The sequence below is a fragment of the Talpa europaea genome, assembly GCF_964194135.1.
Source record: "Talpa europaea genome assembly, chromosome: 16".
Classification (NCBI taxonomy): Eukaryota; Metazoa; Chordata; class Mammalia; order Eulipotyphla; family Talpidae; genus Talpa; species Talpa europaea.
The window spans coordinates 27,865,653-27,891,778 of NC_140084.1; the positions used below are offsets into that span (position 1 = coordinate 27,865,653).

Here is a 26,126-nt window from a genome sequence, read left to right on the forward strand (position 1 = left end):
CTCTCTCTCTCTTTTTTTTAAAGATTTATTTATTTTTTATTTATTTATTTTTTTTGCTTTGTTTAAACAAGCACTAGGTACAGTCAGAAGCGCGGGAGGGTGAGAGAATTCACCAGAGCCAGAGCGGGGAGCAGAGCAGGCAGAAGGACCGAAGTACACTGCTGAGGGGAGCAGCGGGCGGCAGGAGAGGTCTGCGCGCCATGCGGGACCCTCCTCCGGTGGCCGGGGAGCAGCCGGGGATCGAACCGGCGCTGCAGAGGCTGCGGGCCGTTTTGCAACCCAGCGCTCAACCGCTGCGCCACCGGGGAGGCCCTCTCTCTCTCTCTTTCTCTCTCCCTCGCTCGCTCTCTCTCTTTTTTTTGATTTTTCCATTTTCAAAGTAATATAGAAAGCTCAAGGTAGGGAAAGAACGAAAAAAATCGTCCAATCTTTTTTCTACTGTGGGGCTGCTACCAGCCTGGTGGGACATTCTGTTGTAATTTTCATTGCATTGTGATGAGATTTCTCTCATCCTCATAAATATGCACGCCCGCTCCTAATAGCCACATCTTAATTCATCCAGGGCCCATTCTGGAGCCTACTGACCTTTTATCTGTGGTTGGCATAAAGTGGGTTGCCCAGGTGCGCCTTCAGGGCCAGAGGAGCCCAGAAGACCCAAGGAGGGGTGGGGGGGGCGCTGCAAGGGTGGGGCTGCGGGTTTCCCACGCTTGGCTTCATTCCTTTTGTGCCTACAACTTGAAGTCCATTTTATAGGGCAGGATGGGGGTTGGGGGACCCTGTTTGCGAGAAGATAAGGCAGCGAGAGATGGCCAGTTGCTGGCCAGTTGCCTGGGTGGGCCCCAAGGGCAGGGGAGGGGTGGGGGAGGGGTGTCTCCGGGGCTGGGGGGGGCAGGCACGCGGTGCTGGCCGTTCACACCCAGGTCCAAGCGCCAACCCTCTGCAGACGCGAATCCCGACATGGCCTCCCAGCCTCCAAAGGCCCCGGACAAGGGTGGTGTGACCAAGGGTCCTCAGAGGATAGACAAAGCCCTTCGGAGAACCCCGTCGGCCTGGGTGGGCGTGGCGAGGGCCTACGGTGCATTTAAGTTCTCGCGCCTGAGGGGGTATGGGAAACCAAGGCTGTCGACCACCTTGAACCCCTTGGCTTTGGATAAGGACTTGCCACCGCCGAAAGAAGGTAGCCTGGAACCTGAGGAGATCTGGGGCGACCAGGAGCCCCTCTCCAAGGTCAGAACCATCGGGGATGGGGGGTAGAGGGTGGTTCCAGGGGCAGTGGCCTGTTCCCCAGGCAGGCGTGGGCAGACCAACGTGCCAGAGGACTAGCAGGGACTCACCTGGCTTCACTAGGACCCTCGAGTGAAACCCAGGGCTCAACCTCCCCCATGCTCTCTAGTGGGCAAAGACTCAAAAGTGTGCCAGGTCCAGTGCCCCAGCTAGGGTGGAAAGATGTGGGGTGGCCCAAGCTTTCTGCCCCCACTGCAGCCATCTCTGGGACCACAAGTCTACCCGGCAGAGCCACCCTACCCTGACCCACCCTGGAACCTGGTCTGCAAGCCTTCCGGAGGTCTGCAGGGCGACGCCCCAGTGCACACCCAGAGGTGTTAAAGGGGACCTCCCCATCCATGCAACAGCTCCCAAAGCTGCAGAAAAGTTAGAATAATAATTAAAAACCGAACAATATTACTTTATGTTCTTAGTGATATTTGAAAGACATTGTATTACTAAAACAAAGGCTGGCAGACATAAAGAGGAAAAATATGTCCTAGGGATAATAAAGAGGATTTCCAAATGCAAATCCTCTATAGAGACTTTTAAATTGGAGCAGAGCGGGGAGATTGAAGATTCAGAGCTCCGGTCCACATATACACAGCTAAATGTCAAGAGTCCAGAGGCAGCAAGCCCTGGAAGATAAACAGGTGACACCATACCCAAGGGGAAGAACAGTGCAGCGGGAAGGGGCAGGAAAGACTGGCATTAAGCTGCTTGCAGCAACACTGGTGCAATGCACCCCCGAGGTGGAGGCCCAGCTGCTGCACCAGGCCCCTCTGCTGCTGCTGACGCAGGGGCAGCTGCCCACACCAGAGATTTGGAGACCTAGCAGTGGAGAAGGGGGTGCACAGAGTTTCGAGCAGGCGGAGAAGAGGGGTAACAGCAGAGTGATGATTACTGACTTGGGTCTCAGGCTCCCAATCTAGAACAATCACAGACCCAGCTGGTAGGAAGAGCCAGATTGGCTCATCCCTGGGTGTTCCTGGAAGAAGTTATTTGCACCTTGAGGCTATAATACTCAAAACAACGGTCTTATCCCCACACTGGGCCAAAACCAAGACAATCGAATGTTCTCACTAAACAGAGCTTAAGCTTCTGGATCTTAGTAACAAGCATAAGCGGAGGGGTCCCTACTGGAAAAACAAAGCAAACAATTCCTGTTTTGTGGCCCTGCCTCAATTATAGTCTCCACCCAGCATTACATCTAGTGCTCAGACACAGCCTAGAGGCTGAGCCTGGTTTGAGACTATACAAGACATTTTGGCTGGGCAATTGGCCTAGGGGAGGGAGGTCAGTGTCTGTCCCCACCAGGAACCCACAACACAGATCTTACATAGGAACAGTAGGATTGCTTAAGGCTCTCCAAAAGCCACCTTCTAGTGCCCATTACCTCTTACCAGCACCATGGCCCAGGTCACCTGAACAGGTACAAAGTCAGCAGTCTGAGATAACAGACATCTAAAGATCTGGATTAAAAAAGCAAAACAAAATACCCAGCTTTTTGTAGGAGGAGAAAGTCAATTTATTAAGAAAAAGGAAACTCCCTATTCGAACTCATAAACACTAAAAATGAAGAAAAACTCAAGCAAAAAAAAACCCTTGAGAGCAGTCTCAATCCAGCAGCACTGCAGAATAGCCCTAAAGAGGAGTGTAACGTAGAGTTATAACCATGGGCTTGTTGAATTAAGAAAAGTATGGATGATATAAAACAGAAACACAACAAAGACTGAGAAAATATGAGACAACTACTGCCGGAACTTATGCTGCCTCTTCGGACTGTGTTTTCTTTTTTTTAAGATTTATTTATTTATTTATTTATTTATTTATTTATTTATACAAGCACTGGGCACAGTCAGAAGCACGGGAGGGTGAGAGAATTCACCAGAGCCAGAGCGGGGAGCAGAGCAGGCAGAAGGACCGAAGTACACTGCTGAGGGGAGCAGCGGGTGGCAGGAGAGGTCTGCGCGCCATGTGGGACCCTCCTCCGGTGGCCGGGGAGCAGCCGGGGGTCGAACCTGCGCTGCAGAGGCTGCGGGCAGCTTCGCAACCCAGCGCTCAACCGCTGCGCCACCGGGGAGGCCCGGACTGTGTTTTCTTACTCTTAGTATGTCGTGCAATATTTTCTTGAAACCCAACAGAGTGTGCTGCGTAAAATGAACTGTACTCAAGAAGCTCTTGGTAACAGAATGGGAAGATGTACTGGGAGTAAAATTGTTTTCTAGTCCTATGATTAGGTCTCAGACTTTGAATAAGCTTATGCCTCTGGACGGTGAACTTTATATATGCTGCTCAGACCTTCCCTCCTCCCATCCTTACATGGGATAGTAGGTGACTGTGGGCCTCCCCCGCCCCCCACCCCGTCATTTTGCAGCTTATGCTGGGGTGAAATAGCTTCTGATGGCAGCGCTTATGAAGAACAAACTTGGGTGACCTATTTCACAATAGTTCCCTTTTTGCTCTTCTTGCTGGAAGCATGAGGGAATTTTTCTCCAGTAGTCACTGTGGATCAGGACTTCTGCTGGAGGTGACACAAAAGTGTGGAAGCCCCCCACCCCCATGAGTGGGTCCAACTTGAGATTTTAACTCTTACCCTGAATTTCAGTGACTTATTGATTACGGTTCTTATTTCCTTATCTTGGCACTGGCTTCCATGGAGGTGGTGCTGGCTCATGGATTTCTGTTCTTTGTTTGCCTGTCTTTCCAATTTGGGGGGCAGTGGTTTGCCCTATGTCCTCACTACTCTTATGGCAATAAGAAAAAATTTGACTTTTCAGTCTATTCAGTATTTTAGTTGTTATGGGGCTAGAGTGATGACTTATAGACTCCTTATAAGCCAGGATGGAAATGGAAGTTTTTTCTTCCTTTTTAATTACCTAGTAATATTCCATTGTGTGGACATGGCAATTTATTTAATCATTAATCAGTGGATGGACTTTTGAGTTGTTTCCTTTTTAATTATGAGTAATACACTGAATTTCCATGTTTAAGTGTTTGTGTTGTCATATATTTTCATATCTCTTAGGTATATAAGAGTGAAGTTATTGGATTATATGTTAACTCATATTTAATTTTTTTAGGAATTGCTGAACTATTTTCCAAATTGGCTGCACCAATTTATATTCCTGTCAACTATATGTGAGGGTTCTGGTTTCTCCACATTTAGCCAACACTTATTATTAACTGATTTTTTATTATACATACTAGTGGGTATGAAATGGTATCTCAGTATGATTTACATTTCCCTAATAGCTAATGATGTTTAGCACATTTTCATGTGCTTTTTTTTTTTAAAAAGATTTTATTTTTATTTTATTTGTTTATACAAGCACTGGGTACAGTCAGAAGCGCAGGAGGGTGAGAAAATTCACCAGAGCCAGAGCAGGGAGCAGAGCAGGCAGAAGGACCGAGGTACACTGCTGAGGGGAGCAGTGGGCGGCAGGAGAGGTCTGCGCGCCATGTGGGACCCTCCTCTGGTGGCCGGGGAGCAGCCGGGGATCGAACCGGCGCTGCAGAGGCTGCGGGCAGCTTCGCAACCCAGCGCTCAACCGCTGCGCCACCGGGGAGGCCCTTCATGTGCTTTTTGATTATTTTTATAGCTTTGGAGAAATGTCTATTTAAAAATTGGATTGCTTGTCCTTTTGTTGTTGAATTTTAAGTCTTCTCTACAAAGCCTATGTCTTATCTGACATATGATTTGCAAACATTTTCTTCCTTGATGGTGTCCTTCAAAGCATAATAGTTTTTAAGTTTGATAATGTCAAGTTTATCATTTTTGTTGCTGCTTGTGCTTTTAGTGTCATATTTAAGACATACTGCCTAATGCAGTTTCATGAAGAGTTACACCTATGGGGCCTCCCCGGTGGCGCAGCGGTTGAGCACTGGGTTGCGAAGCTGCCCGCAGCCTCTGCAGTGCTGGTTCGATCCCCAGCTGCTCCCCAGCCACCGGAGGAGGGTCCCGCATGGTGCACAGACCTCTCCTGCCGCCCGCTGCTCCCCTCAGCAGTGTACTTCAGTCCCTCTGCCTGCTCTGCTCCCCGCTCTGGCTCTGGTGAATTCTCTCACCCTCCCGAACTTCTGACTGTACCCAATGCTTGTATAAATAAATAAATAAATAAATAAATAAATACATCTTTAAAAAAAAAAAGAGTTACACCTATGTTTTGCCAAGTCTTATAGTTTTTGCTCCCACATTTAGGTCTCTGATCCAATTTAGTTAATTTTTGTATATGGTGTGAAGTAAGGGTCCAACTGCATTCTTTTTGTCCCAGCAAAATATGTTGAAAAGACCTTTCTCTCCCCTTTATATTTTCTTAGCACCCTTGTCAAAAATCACCCTCCCACGCATCTGGCCTGTACCCTGGTTCTTGTATAAAAATAAATAAACCTTTATTAAAAAAAGTTCTTTTAGTAATGTTTTGTAATTCTTAGAGAATACATTTTAGTATTTTGGGGGTTGAATTTATTACTATGGATGCTTTTGGAGGTTTTTATAAATGGATTCTTACCCTTTCTCAACCTTCCCCATTGGTCATTGCAAATGGGTGGAAACACATTTTTTTTTTTAAATGTAGAAGAACTGGGTGCAGGTCAGCAGTATGGAGGGTGAAAGAATGCACCAGAGACAGAGTGGGGAACAGAACAGGCAAATACACTGCTGAGGGGAGCAGCAGGCAAAACAGGAGAGGTCTGCTGCGTCATGTGGGTCAGCTCCCTGGCCAGTGATCGAACTCAGGTCGCTGCAGTGATAGCACTGAGACTTAACCCATAGGCCACAAGGGAGGCCCAGGAGTATGATTTTATAAACGTGATCTTGAGCCTCCCTGGTGGTGCAGGAGTTAAACACAGTGCTATCAACCTATCGCCAGTCACTGCAGCACACTATAGCACAAGTTCCATCTGGCAGGCCAGGGAGCAACCCACATGGCGCAGCAGACCTCTCCTGCCTCGCCTGCTGCTCCCCTCAGCAGTGTATTTCAGTAGATCTGCATGTTCTGCTCCCCACTCTCTCTGGTGAATCCTCTCACCCCTGCACCTCTGGCTTACACCCCAGTTCTTGTATGCATAAAATAAAAATAAATTTTTAAAAAAATAATAAAATAAATAAAAATGTGATCTTGTATCCTGCAAACTGCCGAGCTCACTTCGCCATCCTTTTTCAGATCCCATTTAAGATTCTGCATGGACACGAGCACATTGTGAGCTCCTGTCACTTCTGTGTGAATGACACGAAGGTCCTCAGTAGCTCCTATGACAGCACCGTGAAGCTGTGGGTAGGTGGCCTAGTGATAGGTGGCATCCAAACATCCCAGAAGCTTATTCCTCTGGGGACAATTCCCCAAAATTGAATTTCCAGACACTCGTGATCCAGAGATTTAAAGAGGGTTTTTCTGAGCAAGGTGCAAGAAGGAGAAGTAAAATGAGGGGTACCCTAGTGCCAAGCCCCTGTGAAGAGATCAGTGTAACTGCTACCCGCCTAGTGGTTTGGAAACTGTGGGATGCGGTGGGGGGGGGTGGAGGCCACTGGATCCCCAACACCTTTTATGGGGGGTGAGATGGATCTCAGCAGCGCCTAAGGCTTAGCTGAGGCCACTGAACTATTTCACTTCTTTGGATCTCCTTCTTGTTGGAAAAATCTAGTTCCATCCACAGAGATGGTATGGCCAGGCCTGGTTGGGAAAGGCAGGCCTGAGCACAGATGAGCACCCTAAGGTGCAGGAAGTAGGGGACAGAGCTGTGATAGTCAGCTAGACACAGTTCCAGGGAGGTGGGCACCAGGAGCCCTTCTGAAGCTGTGTGGGCACTGCCAGCAGACCCTGGCAAGCCTGTTTGGGAGCAGTGCTGGTCAGCCACAAGGGGGTAAAGAGGCCATTGACCTTTCTAGGAATTCACTGTCTTTACAGTAACCTATGTTTCAAGGAGACTTTCCAGCCCTGCTTGACCGGAAATGCTATTGGCACAGTCTTATTGAAAAAATATCATCTTGGGTCTGCCCGGTGGCGCAGTGGTTGAGCGCTGGGTTGCGAAGCTGCCCGCGGCCTCTGCGGCGCCGGTTCGATCCCCGGCTGCTCCCCGGCCACCAGAGGAGGGTCCCACATGGCGCGCAGACCTCTCCTGCCGCCCACTGCTCCCCTCAGCAGTGTGCTTCGGTCCTTCTGCCTGCTCTGCTCCCCGCTCTGGCTCTGGTGAATTCTCTCACCCTCCTGCGCTTCTGACTGTACCCAGTGCTTGTATAAATAAATAAATAAACAAATCTAAAAAAAAAAAAACTTTAAAAAAAAAAGAAAATATATCATCTCTGTGCCAACGGGCACCCTCAGTTCTGGTGCTCTGCTTTGTTCTCAGCATATTGTCTGTTTCATTTGCCTGCTTTGATCTGATCCTATTGTGTAGTTATCACCTTGCTTTCCTCTCATCCTACTGTCGACCTACCCACTTTGCTCTGATCTCAAGTCACGGCTGTTGCCCTTCGCTGAGATGAAAGCTTGTTTCACCCTCCCCTCTTGCTGTACATGTGACAAACCTCTTCACACATAAGCCTTTGCCTGCAATTCACATTATTTCCAGAGAAGCGATCCCTCAGAGTAGAATTGCTGCCTTGAAGGGTGTGGACAAAATGTTCTTGGAAGGTCTTGGTGGATTCTACCAAGTCTTTATGGCCAGTGGAGAATAGGAAAACGATCTGTTTGCAGCTCCCCCCCATCCACCTGTGACCACTTTCCATCCTTGACCTGTCTGTCGAGGTGGTGGGGAGCAATCTGGAGGTACCCTAGATGGAAAAGGTGAACTTCCTGCTCTGGGAAGAGGTCAGGAGCCCCCCCTGAGCTGGCTTAGCACCCCAGGACCATGCCATGTGCATCTTCCCTGGTGTAGACAAGCCCAGGCCGGTGTTGAACTCAAGTCTCAGCTTCCGCAAACACCTGAGTGACTTCTCACTCTCTCCCTCTCTCCCCTGTTGATTTGAGGATACTATGGATGGATCTGTTGTTCGGGAATTTACGCCCCAGGCCACAGCTCCTGTCTCAGAGTGCAGCATCACGGCTGACAGCAGAAGGTGACCGTCCCTTGTTTTACACTGGTCAGGAAAATCACGAGCGAGAAGCAGTCCAGTGAGCCCCTGGCGCACTCTGTTGCAGTTTCCATTTTTTGCTGTGAGGATCCAGTGGCTGCGACGTAAAGTGTTGTAAAGACAGCACCTACTGGGGCTCATATAGAGCCAGTCTGGGTTTGCTTAATGGAGTTTCTTTTCTAGAGTCACACCTGGGACTCTGCGGCTGTGTGGGGCCTTTGCGATTTAGGCTAAGCCTCACTGCCCAGGGGAAACTGAGGCCCAGGAAGCAGAGGCATGCCTGAGCTCTCCCTGGGGAAGGGTCAGGCTGGGACTCAGCACAGACATGAGCCTCTGGGATGTATTTGCTTAGATTTTCTCATACAGGGATAGGAGGGGCCTTTAAAACATGAGGGAGTTTCTTTTAAAATGGATTTACTTTCCACCCTGGACAGCAGCTCCAAAACCAGTGTCCTACTTAGAGCTAACGTGGGAATGTAAAGTTTGTGGGAATTTACCTTATTGAGACGATAAACATGGCCACAGTGATATGCAGAGTAAGACAACAAAGGAGCATTTCTATTATTTCACAAAATATACGAGAAGACATTTCAGAATGAAATGAGCTGTCAGAGTATTTTCCTGCTGAAAGATAAACATGCGAACAGGGAAAAATCGCCTGATTCCCTTAGAAGAAGACAGATAATCACAGGACAGAAGAAGCGCTACCTCTTAACACCTTAAATATAAGCCAGTATTTGCAGGACCCTGGGGATTAGGAGAGAGACATTCGGGCATTATTAGGAAGATGTAGGTATTATTTGCCACCTTTGTCCTAAACTATTGAAGTTTTCTTTGAAGAATTTTCTGTGGTTTCTGCATAGAAACCACAGGCACAGTGGTGGCTCTAAAGACAACATCTTTGTCATTTTATTTCCAGAATTCTTGCAGCATCCTATGACAAAAGAGTGCAGGCTTGGGACCTGGAAACAGGGACGCTGCTGGTAAGAACCCCTGTTGCTGTGGGCCATGGTGGAGGCTTGGACACTCTGGTTGGGCTGGGTGGGGGCTGGGGAGAGAAACTGGTCTTCCAGAAAAGGAGAATTTTCTCTGGGACCCAAGATGATGGAGGCTGGGCGTCGGGAAAGGAAATCACACTAGTTCTGGACTTCTAAATCTCTTCTGTCTCCACGTTGGAGGTGGAGGTGGTGTCCATCCGTCTGTCCATCTGTCCATCCATCCATCTGAACTACTCTGAGACCCACAGCCCACCCAGGGGGTTCTCCTATCCCATCGCTGCCGCCATTCCCTCAAGAACTCATTGCCTCTCCCCTTGCTTCCTCCTCTTTGCTTTCCTCAAAAAGCAGTCTTGGTTCCATGCAAAGATCAATTCATAGTCATTGTTAAAGAATTTTAGGAAGACAAGACAAGGGCTTCCCTGGTGGCGCAAGGGTTAAGTCTCAGCACTATGATGCAATCCCACTGCGGCATGAGTTCCATCCTGGGCCAGGGAGCTGACCCACATGGTGCAGCAGACCTCTCCTGTCTTCCCGCTGCTCCCCTCAGCAATGTATTGCAGTAGATCCGCCTGTTCTGCTCCCCACTCTGTCTCTGCTGAGTCCTCTCACCCCCGCACCTCTGGCCTGTACCCAAGCTCTTGTATGCATAAATAAATACAATAAATCTTTAAAAAAAAAAAAAACAAAAAAACAAAGACAAGCCGAGTTGAAAAACCCAAAATAAAAACCTTAAAACAAGCCCTCAGCGATTAGAATAACCCCCTTGGAGTCTCTTTTCCTGGACAAGATTTACATATTTGCACAGACATATTTTCTGCTGACAACACAGTGTCATTATACACACACCCTAGAGCCTGACTCCTCCAACTCGACACTAAATGGTGAATAAGTGTAATCAGTACCATCCTTTTTATTTTTTTTTATTTTTATTTTTTTATTTTATTTATTTATTTTTTTTATAGAGGCATGTTTTATTTATTTATTTATTTGTTTGTTTGTTCTGTTTATACATGCACTGGGTACAGTCAGAAGCGCGGGAGGGTGAGAGAATTCACCAGAGCCAGAGCGGGGAGCAGAACAGGCAGAAGGACCGAGGTACACTGCTGAGGGGAGCAGCGGGCGGCAGGAGAGGTCTGCGCGCCATGTGGGACCCTCCTCTGGTGGCCGGGGAGCAGCCGGGGATCGAACCGGCGCCGCAGAGGCCGCGGGCAGCTTCGCAACCCAGCGCTCAACCACTGCGCAACCAGGGAGGCCCAGTACCATCCTTTTTAATGAATTCGTGGTACAGCCAGGTCATGCTTGTTTCACCATCTCCTGTAAAGGGCATGGAAGGCTCTTTTCATCACTCTCAGTCATAGAAAATGCTATACAGAGAAAAGTTAGCACATAATGCTTTATACATATGCTCCAATTTTTTTCAAGGATAGCTGGGTTTTATCACTAGTTTGGTACAGCAACATGGAGTCTTAAAAATTACTCTCCTTGATGGGGCCTCCCTGGTGGCGCAAAGGGTTAAGCGTCAGCACTGTGAAGCTATCCACATGGCGCAGCAGACCTCTCCTGTCTTGCCCACTGGTCCCCTCAGCAGTGTATTTCAGTGGATCCTCCTGTTCTGCTCCCCACTCTCTCCGGTGAAGCTTCTCACCCCTGCACCTGTTGCCTACACACCAGCTCTTGTATGCATAAATAAATAAATAAATAAATAAATAAATAAATAAATATATAAATAAAATCTTAACAACAAAAAAAAAGAAGCAAGTCCCAAAGCCCAGCCCTCAAGGGGGTCCTGTGGACGGCTGGGCTGGACAGAAATCTTTTTGATTGTGGCCCTATTTCAGTGGAAGATCAACTTTGAGACTTTCATAGTCACCTGTAAGTTTTCTCCTGATGGTAAGTACGTGGTCTCAGGCTTGGATGTGGATCGTGGAATCTGTATCACAGACGTGGAAAACAGCAGCACCATATCACACATCAAAGGTGAGTGCCTCCCTGGTAACAGCTGCTTCTCACTTGACTGACAGTGGCTTTCAGTTGTGTTATTTTGTGAAACTGACATGCTCTAGGTCATATGATGACATGTTCCATGTGTCATTAGAGATGCAACATTGATAGATGCAAAAGGTTAAAACCAAGAACAGGCCTCATCCATTCAGTCTTTTCTGTTGAGTCTCAGGCTGGTAACAAATAAAACAATGTTCTCCTCTAACCTCACGTGGACATTTAAAGTGCAGTCTTTTACTGCTCCACTCAGTCTTCTTAACATTTTTTGATCTCTATTTTTTTAAAGATTTATTTATTTATTTATACAAGAACTGGGGTACAGGCTAGATGTGCGAGAGGGTGAGAGGATTCACCAGAGACAAAGCAGGGAACAGAACAGGCAGACTGATAAAATACACTGCTGCAGGGAGCAGCGGGCGCAACAGGAGAGGTCTGCTGAGCCATGTGGAACCCTCGCTGGCCAGCCAGGATCGAACCCTCACTGCAGAGGCTGCGGACAGCTTCACAGTGCAGTGCTCAACCGCCTGCACCACCAGGGGAGGCCCTGATCTCTATTTTTAAAATATAAAAGTAGGGGCCTCTCTGGTGGTGCAAGGGGCTACGCGTCAACACTATGAAGCTATACGCAGCTACTGCAGCTTGAGTTCAATCCCTGGTCAGGGAGCTGACCCGCATGGCACAGCAGACCTCTCCTGTCTTGCCTGCTGCTCCCCTTAGCAGTGCATTTCAGTCAGTCTGGCTGTTGTGCTTCCCAATCTGTCTCAGGTGAATCGTCTCACCCCCACACCTCTGGCTTGTACCCAGTTTTTGTAGGCATAAATAAATAAATATTTAAAAATAAATAAATAGGGCCTCTCTGGTGGCACAAGGGGTTAAGCACAGCACTGTAAAGCTATCCACAGCCTCAATAGCACAAGTGCAATCCCTGGCCGGCCAGGATGCTATTCACATGGCACAGTAGACCTCTTCTGTCTCCCTGCTGCTCCCCTCAGCAGTGTATTTCAGTCAGTCTGCCGGTTCTGCTCCCCAATCTGTCTCTGGTGAATCCTCTCCCCACACCTTTGGCCTGTACCCCAGTTCTTATATGCATAAATAAATAAATGTTTAAAAATAAATAAAATATAAAAGTGGCAGTCGTGATTATTAATAGTACATATAAAGTGTTCCAGTGTTTAGCACATACTGATGATTAGCAATATTATCATTATTATTATTGTTACCAATATCTCCATCATTCTGTGGGTCCCCTGCCTGCTCTGGGGTGTCCCCCAATCAGACTGGGGACCCCTATTATGGCAAAATGGATTTGGCCATGCTCCTGTTTGAAGCCTGGCATGTCGTGGCACTTGGGACATGTTTGTGCAAGTGAATAGTCCCTTGTGAAAGCCAGAATTGGGTCTCAGTAATATCAATGTCTGGGGGAGAAGTATGGGCCTCCAGGCCACCTGGGGAGCACATAATGACAAGCCACGCTCCCCACATCTCAGGTCATCACCAGAAGTCACTCACTGCATGCTGCTTTGACCCTGACAGCCAGAGGGTGGCTTCCGTCTCATTGGACAGGAGTGTCAAGATCTGGGATATTGCGTCTCAGGCCACAGTACTCACCATCACCAAGTAATAAGGAGTCCTGGGTGACTGGGTGATCTCCTGCAGCAGGGAGGTGGGCGGGAGCCCCCATCATGCTCTCCTGGCCTTTTTTTTTTTTTAAATCTCTTTTTTGCTAAGAAAAACTGGGGTATAGGCCAAAGGCAGGGGCGAGGGGCGGGTGAGAGGATTCACCAGAGACAGAGTGGGGAGCAGAATAGGTAGATCTACTGAAATCCACTGCTGAGGGGAGCAGCGGGCAAGACAGGAGAGGTCTGCTGCACCATGTGGGTCACCTCCCTGGCCAGGGATTGAACTCAGGCCAAGGCAGTGATAGTGCTGAGACTTAACCCCTAGGCCAGCAGGCAGGCCCTCTTCTGGCCTTTCATGAAAAGTGGAATTTATTTGAAATGAGAGCCCCATCCTGGAAAACAGAGATCACACCGTATTCAATCCCATGGGCAGAGCCTGGATTCTGGGGAGGACTTGTCAGCCTCTTCCCATGTGTGTGGGGAAGGTTCTTAGCCCACCAAGCTCTGGGATTTGGGAAGTTTTACAGTGGACACCCCTGGGAAGTTGGTGTTTTTTTTGTTCTTAATCAGCTAGTGCATCTCAAAGAACTGAAACAGACTCCAACACTAGGTCATGTTATGTTTATTGCTTCACTTGAAAATGATTTTTAACAGGAGGTGGGTCATAGGGACATACTTTAAGAATCACAACAAAATAAAAAGCAGCAAAATTATGACAGTTTTTTTCCTTTTCCAAAAAAAGGGACAGTTTTTTTTCCTTTTCCAAAAAAAGGAAACCTTTAAAAATTGAAAGTGAATAGCCTAAAACTTTATTAAGTACATATTACAATGTGCTTTAATGATACTGAAGACAGGGGCCTCCCTGGTGGTGCAAGGGGTTAAGTCTCAGCACTATGAAGCTACTGGCAGCTACTGCAGCTCGAGTTTGATCTCCAGCCAGGGAGCAACCCACATGGCACAGCAGACCTCACCTGTCTTGCCCGCTGCTCCCCTCAGCAGTGGATTTCAATAGATCTGCTCCCCACTCTGTCTTTGGTGAATCCTCTCACCACCCCCCACCACATCTCTGGTGTACACCCCAGTTCTTATATGCATAAATAAATAAATCTTTTAAAAAATGATACTGAAGACCGATGAGAGAGGGAGAAAAAAACAGGAGACAATGGTTGGGGGTAGAGAGAAGTTGGGGAGAGTAAATGAGAAAGAGGTGGGGGAGAAGGCCAGGAGGGCCGAGGCTCCATGTCCTGAAGAGAGAGGTGGTGGGGAGCAAACCAAAGCAGCAGCGAGCAAGGTGATCGAGAGGAGGTGCCGGGAGGCACGTGGGCCTCCTGTCACTCCTGATGTGATTTCAGATAGAGGCGGCTCAAATCCATCAACTGTGAGCAGGAGAGGCCCACTTCATAAGCGGATCCACCTCTACACCTGAAAGATTGTTTGTCCATTAATCATCACCGACGACTTCCAGCTGCTGTTTTTCTTCCAGCTCAGGCAGCTTGAGTAGGCCAGTGGTTCTCAATGGTGGCACTTTTGTGCCCCCGTGGACAAATGTCTTTAGAAGTTTAAGTGGTGACAGCTGGGTGTGGGGACTGTTGGCATTTCGTCGATAGAACCCACAGCTAGAACAGCCCTACTACAAGGAATCCCCCGGCGCAAGCTGTCAGCACTGCTGCAATAGTGTGACAGAGCAGTGACTACTTGGGCCAAGAAGCAGCACTCAAGGGAGTGATGTCTGTTTAGGCTACAGGGGACCAGCTCCAGCCTCTCCTCCCCGCCCTGGGTGGGTGGCCCTCCTGTGGCAAGGTGCTAACGTGGTGTTCTTCTCTTTGTTCCAGGGCACATGCCAATGCCATCTCCAACTGCTGTTTCACCTTCAGTGGTCATTTCCTGTGTACAAGCTCTTGGGATAAGACCTTAAAAATATGGAATGTCCACACAGGGGAGTTTCGAAAGCAGGGGGCCTGTGTGACCCTAATGCAGGGCCACCAAGGTTCCGTGAGCTCCTGCCAATTTGCTAGAGACAGTGAGTAGCAAGTAAAGGGTCCTGTTCTCTGGGGTCTCAAGTTCCGTTCGTGTTAACTCTTTGTGCAGAGAGGTGATTTCCCATGATGCCCAGCATGAGGGTGGATTTCTTTTCCACAAGAGCAAAAAAGTCCAGGAAAATTGTTAAGCACAAGTTTACAAGGTCAGAAACTCAACTCCAGGTGACTTGAGTAACAAAAAGACACTTATTAACTCCTGGAATGGGAAAGTCCAGAGCAGGTTTCACTTCCAGTGTGGCTGGGTTCCAACACTCAGAAAACACCATCCACCATCTCTCGGCTCGGCCTCCCTCTTCAAGGAGGCTCAGACGGCCTCTGAGAGACCTGCTTTCTGATGTTGAAGGCACATGTTCCAGGGAACACTTGTTGGCTCAGCATGGGTCCCATGCCCTCCTCTGAACCCATCAAGTGATAGGGTTGAAAGGCAGGGGATGAAAGGCCTGAGTCCCTGGCCCACCTTCAAGAGCTGGAGGTTGGGGTTAGCACCCTCTGAACTAGAGGACCTGTGAGTAGGTGACAGGCATTTGCTCCATAAGAATTGTGGAGTTGTTTCCAAACGAAGGGGCATTGATATGAGCAGGGACAATGATTGGAGGCTGGCGATGACCAGAGGCTGGCAGTGATTAGAACTGGCGCTGACCACCAGGCCCAGTGAGGAAAGTGAAGGCTCCTAAAGGCCTAGAGCTGGTGCTGTTCTTCCCCATCCGCATGGGGAGTGAGGCTCACTCTGTGTGAGTGTGGGGGGCACCCAGCCAACACACACGCAGTCAGCACCTGATGTGAGAAGGACATTTCTCAACAGCTTCCTCTTGAGAAGCGGCCTTTGTGATGTCAGCCACCCCCCCAGGTCCTGCCCTCGCCTGGATGGAGTTCAGAGTTGTATGCAGTCATATGTGGGTCATACATGCAAATTCACCTCTTGGGTGAAGTTTCTTTGTGACCATCAGTCAGTCCTCTTGACACCTGTGTGGTCGCTCAGGGGTCCACACAGAGCAGTGACAAGCGTGAATTAGCCTCGCACACAGTCCCCACTGGGTCTGAACAAGGTGACTGTCTGGCTTCTTGTTTCAGTTCTCGTGGCAAAGTGTCTTTTATGTAGTGTTCAGAGCCACATTTACACATTTTGTGCTTCTGTTGAGAGTTTATTTAAAGCAGCCTCAAACTTGCTGGGGCAGAACACAGGTAAGCTTTGACCAGGCATAAGCTATAGTGCTGCTGGCCACCAATATTTATAATAATCAACATGTATCAAATAAAGTGTCTTTTTAAAAAAAGATTTATTTATGCATATAAGAACTGGGGTATAAGCCAGAGGTGCAGGGAGTGAGAGGATTCACCAGAGACAGAGTGGGGAGCAGAACAGGCAGGTCTGCTGAAATACACTGCTGAGGGGAGCAGCGGGCGAGACAGGAGAGGTCTGCTGCGCCATGTGGGTCATCTCCCTGGCAGGGGATTGAACTCATGCTGCAGGGGCTGTGAACAGCTTCACGGTGCTGTGCTTAACCACTTGTGCCACCAGGGGGGCCTTCAAATAAAGCATCTTTAAGCAGAAAACAAGCCTATGTGTTCCTTGGTGAAGGAAAATGGGGGTGATGGTCAGTCTCAGCCAACTCACTGATCACATGATAGAAGGAGCCATGAGAATAAACAAGCTGGTTGGCTGTCATTGAGTCACGCCAGGAAAGGGTTTGTGTATCCTCAAAGTGAACCACAGTAGCTCCTAACAAACGTCCTCTACCTGCTTTGGTGTCACCAGGGGAGGAAGTAGTTGGAGGTGCTTCCTGAGACTCTTTCATTTTGTGTTGCAGCCTCTTTCCTCGTGTCTGGAGGGTTTGACAGGACTGTGGCTATTTGGGATGTAGGAGAAGGCAACCGGAAGCTCTACTTGAAGGTACCAGTGCCAGCAGAGCTGAGCTGGGATACAGTGGTGAAGGAGACAGACATAAATGTCCCCAATGGACCTAACACCTCTATGGGGAAGGACAGATGAGAAACCAACAAACAAATCACAGCTGGTGATGCATGAGCTAGAGATACTACAACAGGGAGACGTGACAGAAGTAGACCCCAAGGACTTACCCGCAAGTGGGTGGACGGGGAGGGCCTCTTGGGGAAGGTGACATTTGAGCTGAGAACTGGATGGCAAAGGAGGTCTAGGTGAGTGAGGATCTTAGGGAAGGGTATTCCAGGCAGATGGAACAGAAGATGCTAACCCCCAGAGGAGAGAACATGTCTCAGCATAACAGAAGTTACTGTGCAGAAGAAGAATGCCATAATGAGGCATCCACAGAGAGCCGGGGGCCTCCAAACTGGGGGGTGGGAGTCTGAGGGACTCAGCTCAAAGTGGCTCTATAAGAAGTAAACAGATTACCAACACAGCAAGAATTCAGGGGTTAGGGAGTTCCAGGATAGGCTACTCGAATGCCTCTGTTCCAGGGGCTTCCTACCCCCAGATTTGTGCACAGGCCCTGATTGTGCCACCATGTCACACCTTTGCCTGTGAACATGTGTATCCATTGACTCTTGGTCTCTGTCCCCAGACATAGAAGATGTCCTCTTGATGAGACCCTCGGGCTCCCCAGGCGGGCTTTCCTGAGCTCACTTCTCCAAGGGTTTGAGGAGGCAAAGGAGGTTCTACCACAGCAAGCACAACAGCTTAAAACAGAATGTTCAACCTCCCTGTGTTTAAAAGTCACTTAATCCAGCTACCAAGTTCTCTCTTTTTTTACTCTCCAGTTCTTGTGCTTTCGTTATGCACAGTAGTTACCCTCTCTCCGGCTTCCTGGCCTCCTGCTATACCCCACTCCTGCCTCACCTACCACCTCTTCTCCTAAGGGAAAGGCCAAAAAATGAAAGAAATGCTGACGCACAGGCCCAGCATCAGTGAGCGTCTGAACCAGCAATAGTCCCCTTCTCCTGCAAGCTTCTGGAAACCTCTCCTCCCCACACACACACATTTACTGAGCCACAGTGGAGACATCTGCCTTTACTTGAAGCCAAAGCCCCTTCCCAGTAGGACCACTGAGTGGTATTTCTCAGAGCAAAGAATGCAAATTAAAAGCTGCTGGAGACACTCTGGGACCAGCGGCAAATACAATAACTCTTCCCTACTATACACCAGAGTATTGTTTAAAGACACACAATGCATTTTGTGCATGTCTCACAAGCCTGGCACTTTGTAAATGTCTGGTGAAACCAGGGTAGCTCATCAGTTGGTTGTAAATGTAAGCAATGTGGTGGCTTCCTCATTTCATTTGCTTGTTGTTTTTTTAAAGATTTATTTTATTTATTTATGCATACAAGAGCCGAGGTACAGGCCAGAGGTGCAGGGGGTGAGATGATTCACCAAAGACAGAGTGGGGAGCAGAACAGGGGGATCTGCTGAAATACACTGCTGAGGGGAGCAGCAGGTGAGACAAGAGAGGTCTGCTGTGCCATGTGGGTAGCTCCCTGGCCAGAGATCAAACTCATGCTATAGTGGCTGGTGATAGCACTGAGATTTTAACCCCTGTGCCACCAGGGAGGCCCATTGTTTTTGTTTTTCTTACAAAGCTTTTTCCCTCTAGGTCCTCATTCAAATCTCCTTTTCTTCAGGGCCATGAGGACTGGGTGATGGATGTTGCTGTCAGCAGTGACAAGAAATGGATCCTGTCTGCTTCAAAGGTACGAGTGACCAAGCTCTGAGTGCCTTAAAGCCACCACATGTGTGAACATCAGTGGTAACAAAATTCCTGACCAGGCTCAGCCTCCCACCCAGGGAGCTGCCGGGAGAGGTAAAAAGCAGGTTGTTCCCTGTGCTCATGTGGGATTTCCATGTCTGTACCACTGACAGTTGTGCTTTGTTGGAGCAAGAGCCTGGCCACCCTGGTCAGTGATGGAGCCCACAGGGGCCTCGGAGGGAAGGCATCGTGGACAGAGGACAGCTGAGGTCCTGGGTTGTTCTTTCTGCCCTACATCCCTATATCTTGGAAAGCCCATTCTAAAGTTACATAACAGGGCCTCCCTGCTGGCACAAGGGGTTAAGTCATAGCACTATGAAGCTATCCACAGAGGCATGAGTTCGATCCCCAGCCAGGGAGATGACCCACATGATGCAGCAGACCTCTCCTGTCTCACCTGCTGCTCCCCTTAGCAGTGTATTTCAGCAGATCTTCCTGTTCTGCTCCCCTCTCTGTCTCTGGTGGATCCTCTCACCATCCCACTGCATCCCCCTGCACCCCAGTTCTTGTATATATAAATAAATCTTAAAAAAAATAATAATAAAGTTAGAGCCTCCCTGGTGGCACAAGGGGTGCTTAAAGCGCTGCACTACAAAGCAATCCGCAGCCTCTGCAGCATGAGTTCGATCCCGGGCTGGCCAGGGAGCAACCCACAGGGCAAAGCAGACCTCTCCTGCCTCACCCACTGCTCCCCTCAGCAGTGTCTTCAGTCTGTCTGCCTGTTCTGTTCCCCACTCTGTCTCTGGTGAATCCTCTCACCCTCCTGCATCTCTGGCCTGTACCCCAGCTCTTGTATGCATAAATAAATAAAATTTTTTTTTAAAAGTTATATAACAGCTCACTCAGGATATCCCGAGGGTCTGAGCTCTAGAGAAGTGGGATCCATCTTGCCCCCCACCTTTATTAGAGCCATGTCATCCTTTAGGCTGAGGATTTCTAGTTCTAGGAAACTGTATACAAAACTCTGCTGGGGCCTCCCTGGTGGTACAAGGAGTTAAGTTGCAGCTGCTATGAAGCTATCAGCCACTGCAGCACGAGTTTGATCCCTGCCATGTGATCCCCAGCCAGGGAGCTGACCCATATGGCGCAACAGACCTCTCCTGTCTCCCCTGCTGCTCCCCTCAGTAGTGTGTTTCAGTCAAGCCACCTGTTCTGCTCCCCACTCTGTCTCTGGTGAATCCTCTAACACCACACATGCCTCTGGCCTGTACCCCAGCTCTTGTATGCGCAAATAAATCTTTAGGGCCTCCCTGGTGGCGCAAGGGGTTCAGACACAACCTGTAAAGCTATCCGCAGCCACTGCAGCACAGTTCGATCCCTGGCCAGGGAGCTACCTGCATGGTGCGGCACACCTCTCCTAACTCCCCCACTGCTCCCCTCAGCAGTGTATTTCAGTGAGTCTGCCTGCTCTGTTCCCCACTCTGTCTCTGGTGAATCCTCTCACCCCCCACACCTTTGGCCTACACCCCAGTTCTTGTATGCATAAATAAATAAATCGTTAAAAAAATAAAATCTTTAATAAAAAGATATTTAATAAAAAGAAGACTGCCTATCTTGACAAACTTGTTAGCAAGCCAACCCAACAAAAGCTCCACTCTAATTAATGTAATTTAATATGATAATGATATTCATAAAAATAGGAAAATGATGTCAACTAAATCTCAGTAAAGATGTAAACAAGTAAACATATGAAGAATGTTTATTTGAAATATTTTGTGCATTTTACTTTTTCGTTATATAAATGTTGTTATTGAAACAAAACACCAACAAAATTTGTTAATAGCAGCAATAAGTAATGAAAAGTAGGACTAAGTAAACAAATATGTATAAGAAAATTATAAAAATATCTTATAATGTTTATTTCTGTCCTCAGATACATCAATTTATTTAGGCTTTTTGAAAAAACAGCTATTGTTGGGCCTCCGCTGGTGGCGCAGCGGTTGAGCGCTGGGCTGCGAGGCTGCCCACAGCCTCTGCAGCACCGGTTCGTTCCCCGGCCACCAGCAAAGGTCCCACCAAAAAAAGGGAAAAAATGGTTATTGCATTTTGAAATTTTGTAGGTTATCTTATTGTATATTCTTAAGATATATAAGACTTTATAAAAATGAAAATATAGATACAATAGGCTTGATTAAAAAGCTATTACTTGTATTTATTTGTATATTTATTTTTCCAGCTTTATTGAAATACAATTGCCATATAAAATTGTGTAAGCTTAAGGGCACAGTTCTGTTGATTTGATACACTAGCACACTGATTACTATCACAGCCTTAATACCTCAGCATCATGTCACATAGTTTCTATATAGCTACTATTTCTTTTTTTGTGTGTGTGGTAAGAACATTTAAGTCTAGTCCCTTAGCAACTTTCAAGTATATAAACAGTATTATTCATTATAATCACCCCAGAAAGTACTCATCTTATAAATGGAAGTTATACTCTTTGACCAACATCTCCCCATTTTCCCCCAACCCCCCAGTCCCTGGTAACCACCATTCTCCGTTTAATATGAGTTTGATTGTTTTGGCTCCACAGGTAACTGAAATCATATTTGCCTTTCTCTGTCTTGACTTATTTCACTTAGCATAATGCCCTTAAGAGTTCCCGTGTCACAGATGGCAGAATTTCCTTCTTCGTCAGTCTGAATAATGTTCTCTTGCCTCTATCTACACCACGACTGCTTTATCCATTCATCGGTTAATGGGTATTTAGCTTGTCTCCATGTCCTGACTATTGTAAATAATGCTGCTATATATGAACATTTTGTTTTTTATTTTTTATTTTTTTATAGAGGCATGCTTTTATTTATTTGTTTGTTTTGTTTATACAAGCACTGGGTCCAGTCAGAAGCGGGGGAGGGTGAGAGAATTCACCAGAGCCAGAGCGGGGAGCAGAGCAGGCAGAAGGACCGAGGTACACTGCTGAGGGGAGCAGCGGGCGGCAGGAGAGGTCTGCGCGCCATGTGGGACCCTCCTCTGGTGGCCGGGGAGCAGCCGGGGATCGAACCGGCGCCGCAGAGGCCGCGGGCAGCTTCGCAACCCAGCGCTCAACCACTGCGCCACCGGGGAGGCCCTATATGAACATTTTGAAATAGTGTTTTCATTTTCTTCAGCTATATTCCCAGCAGTGGAATTAATGGATCTTATGGTACTCTTTTTTTTTTAAGAACTTTTTTTTTTTTTTTTTAGTCCGCTTGATGCGTAGTTTGTTCTTGTTGGTGGTTTTAGTTTTTTTGTTTTTTCCTCCTTTCTGTTGGTCCGAGAAGTTCCAACTTTGTGGGTTGGGGAGGGTATCAGGGTTCTGAGCTTTCCTTCCTTCTAGTCCTCTTTCATGGCAACTTTCTTCTTCGGGTAGTTTGCTGGAGTCCCCTGTTTATCTTCCGTGTCCCAGTTCTCACTGGGACCTGCCGCTTTTCCTCCCTATTAACTTTTTTCTTTTTTTAAAAGATTTATTTATTTATTTATACAAGCGCTGGGTACAGTCAGAAACGCGGGAGGGTGAGAGAATTCACCAGAGCCAGAGCGGGGAGCAGAGCAGGCAGACTGAAGTACACTGCTGAGGGGAGCAGCGGGAGGCAGGAGAGGTCTGTGAGCCATGCGGGACCCTCCTGCGGAGCAGGCAGGGACCAGCGCTGCAGAGGTTGCGGGCAGCTTCGCAACCCAGCGCTCAACCGCTACGCCACTGGGGAGGCCCAAGAACTTCTATCCCTATTTTCCATAGTGACTGCACCTTTTACATGCCCACCTGTAAGGGCAAGAAGGTCACAGTGCAGGCTTTCTGATCCAGCAGACCGGGTAAAGGAGGAATCAGAGTCCTCAGTGGTTTTGCAGGTCTTTTTATTGGGATTTATCTGGCACACAGCAGGTAAGGGTGCTGGGGGGCCAGGAGGCTGGCAGGCCTCCCAGCCCCCAGCAAGTCTTCATTCCATCTGGGCTCTCCGGCCTTGTCTCAGCTCCTGCTTCTCTTGCTTCTCTCTTGGCTACTTCTGCTTCTCCTGGTGTCCCTGTGACGCCACCCTTAAAAAGCCCAGTCTTGGCCCAGGTGAATCCCATCTACATCTGCCCACACCCTACTCCAGGTGTCTGCCATCAGGCATGCATTCAGGACCGCAAAGATCCATCATCTATCCTGATGGCAGGAAGGGCAGAAAAGCCTGATATTTTCTTTACCCTACACCACCACAGTGCACAAAAGTTTCCTTTTCTCCACATCCTTGCCAACACTTATCTCCTGTCTTTTGGAAGATAGTCATTCTAGCAGGTATGAAGTGGTATCTCAGTGTGATTTTTTTTAAGATTATTTTATTTTATTTATGCATACAAGAACTGGGGTGTAGGCCAGAGATGCGGGGAATGAGGATTCACCAGAGACAGAGTGGGGAGCAGAACATTGGATTTTCTGAAACACACTGCTGAGGGGAGCAGCGAGCAAGACAGGAGAGGTCTGCTGCGCCATGTGGGTTAGTTCCCTGGCTGGGGATCGAACTCAGACCACAGTGGTGACAGCACTGAGACTGAACCTCTAGGCCACCAGGGAGACCACTCATTGTGGTTTTGATGTGCATTTCCCTGATGAACTCTTAGAAAACATGATCACAGTATTTGTAGTGTTGAATTATAAATAAAGTTCTACTAACACTTCTTAATAGAAAGCACAACAGTTAATCCACAGGTAAAATCTGTTAACACTCAGGATTAAAGGCAGCTGAACTGACTCTAAAGTGGCCTCACTCAGTGATTCACAACAATAGCTAATCCATTATTAACAATTGTGGTGAACAGTGACAGCAGCCTTGGTAGGTGAATCAATGGTGCACATCCATTTATCTCTAAATATAATTTTGCTTTTAACTCCTATTTGGGGGGCTGCTACAATGGGTTTTGTATCTTCCCCCAAACTTTCACATCCACTGCTGAAAAGTGGGACTTTTTGCACCATGAAAGGAGTTTGCTGGGACGAGTGTAGGACATGGGGCTTTCAGTGCTAAAGCGGGGGTGGTGCTGTAGAAACTGAGGGAGCTGATCACCCTAACTGTGCCCCTCTGCAGGTCAAGGTCTCCACACTTCACCTGGATGCTCCTCCTGAGTCCCCCTAAGCTAATGGACCCATTTTATTGACTTCTGGTTTGCTTATTAACTTGTTAACTTATTCTAGGATACCACACTGAGAGTATGGAATATTGAAGAAATTGACCAAATTCCTTTGGTAATCAAGTACAAAAAGACCCTGGGCTTAAAGGTTAGTACTGGGTAAAATTAAGTCTGAGGCTTATTCCCTCTACAAATTAACTTAATGAACTAAATAAAAAGACATTTATTGGGCAACTGAGGATGAGACCATGAACAAACAGGTTGAAATTCTTGCCCTGAGAGTGCTTAATAAAGTAAGAAGGAAAATATGTATTAAGTCACATGATGGTAAGTAATTTGGAGAAAAATTAATGGGTGACGGCGGATGGGAGTGCTGGACGTGGCAACATGTTAAAGGGCAGGAGTTGTGGAGAAGGTGACGTTTGTTCAAAGCCTTATGAGGTGTTGGGGTGAGCCACGCAGATAATGGGGGAGAACTTCCCAGCAGAGGGAACAGCCTGTGTCTCCACACAGGCCAGAGCGATCTAGATATGTCTGTGGAGTGGAGCTCCTGAAGGGGAATGGGAGGGGATGAGGCCTGAGGTGCTGGGAGGCTCTGGCTGAAGATGCCTGGCCAGGTCCTAGTCCCTGTTTGCCATGGAAGAGGCTCAGGTTTGGGTTTCCTTAGTGAAAAGTCCGGTAGTAGAGTGAGAGCATGTCCTGCTCCACCAGGTGAGGCCTGTCCCGGCTGGGGCTTCACAGTGCACACACCTGGAGCCACTTGTGAGGGAGGCTGAAGAGTCTCAGCTGGGCCCTCTCACATCCTGGCGTCACCTAGGATCATATCAGAAGGTCTGTCTGTGAACCACTGCCTCTGGGAATGGCCACCTAGGAACAGCCCTGTGGGCAGGGGTGAGGAGTGTCTCTGTGGCCACTCTGGCCCTCAGGCCCTGGAAGGTAACCTGCTGCAGAGCAGTCCTGCCCTTTCCTTCACCTCCCAGTGGGAGCTGCCTCCTCTCAGCCCTGTTCTGAGGTTTGGTTATTATAACTGTATCACATGTGATATATAGTATATATTACTATGAAGTAGAAGTGTTACAAGGTAGGATCTGTTTCTTTCTTGCAAAAGAAAGAGGCCTACCTAAAGCTGTAGCAAAGAGGACTTGCATTTCACTAGCCCTCAGAATTGGAATTTCCCAGAACCCTGCCTGGGTGGGGTTTGCTGGCCTCTCCTTAGGGCCAAGTGCCCCCTAGTGGGTGAGGGGGGTGAAGCACAGACACTGGAGTGCCAGGGCAGGGGGCATGCCACTTTGTGGGCTCATCTTGGGGGGCTGTGCTATGGTGGGAACCCCTGAAAGACCCACCCTGTGGTGCTGCTCGCTTGTTTGTGGTAAGAAAGGGTGGTGAGAAAGCTGTGCCGCAGCATCCACTGTTCTTTGTGTGCTTTGAAAGGCACAGAGTCGAGGAGGTGGCCCAGCACCTTTATCTAAGAATCTGCTTTGTCCAGAAATTGTGCTTTATGGCGCCTCATGGCTAACTCTGTAAAAGTTAGGTGTCCCAGCATGTCAGGGAGGTGCCATAGCCCCTGGGTCTCACAATCCTGATGTACACAGAGCAGTGGACAGGTCAGATACCCAGCCTGTCTTCTCCACTGCCGAGGGCCTTGTCACACCTGTGTCACCTCTCGGCAGGAGACAAGAGCTGGCAGCAGCTGCATAGAGTTGGGGGGAAAGAGAGAGAAGCTCGTTCTTTGTGAGTGGCCTGGCAGTGTTCACCTTGTAGAGTTAGACACCCTCAGGAGAGGCCACAGGCACCTTGGCCCAGTCCAGGGCGGGGCAGGTGAGGGGATTCTAACTGAAGGCCTTCATCCTCTCTGATACGTGTCTCCTTTCTGATCTTAAACTGCTGTGCCTCAGTGTGAAAGCTGTAACAGGCCTTTCTCCATCTACGAAACCGATACCTTACCTGAAACAGTCTCCAAGTGTATGTTCTGCCGGACAGACACAAAGGACATGGCAGCAGGGGCGCCATCATCACTGGAGGACTGTCCCACAGGAGAGCAGTCGGGCAGTGATGACTGATGGCCACCAGGGCCTTGAGTGACACAGGCACTGGCCACTGGCCACGTCGGTGTTGGGTTCTGCAGGGACCTTTGCGGGGCCCTCCCTTGCTGGCTGGGTTTGACAATCTGGGCCAGAGCCAAGCCCTGCCTGGGCTCCCCCCATTGCAGTCCTCAGCACCCGTGGGGACCAGACACTTTGTTTTTGGTTTTCATGGAGAATAAATCTAGATTCCTTTGGAAAACAAGTGTGTACATGAATTCTAGAAGCACTTCTTCTATTTCT

General features: G+C 48.3%; 1 protein-coding gene across 1 annotated transcript; it reads left to right on the forward strand.

Annotated features, from left to right (window-relative positions):
* Positions 1–957: 957 nt before the first annotated feature.
* WDR88 (WD repeat domain 88) lies at positions 958–25,862 on the forward strand (the record flags this gene model as incomplete). The annotated part of the gene is made up of 11 exons (XM_084256854.1): positions 958–1,227; positions 6,429–6,539; positions 8,232–8,320; positions 9,255–9,318; positions 11,172–11,310; positions 12,822–12,951; positions 14,786–14,973; positions 16,801–16,883; positions 18,587–18,655; positions 23,867–23,959; positions 25,698–25,862. The coding sequence occupies 11 exons, from the start codon at positions 958–960 to the stop codon at positions 25,860–25,862; spliced, it is 1,401 nt and encodes a 466-aa protein (XP_084112980.1).
* Positions 25,863–26,126: the final 264 nt, after the last annotated feature.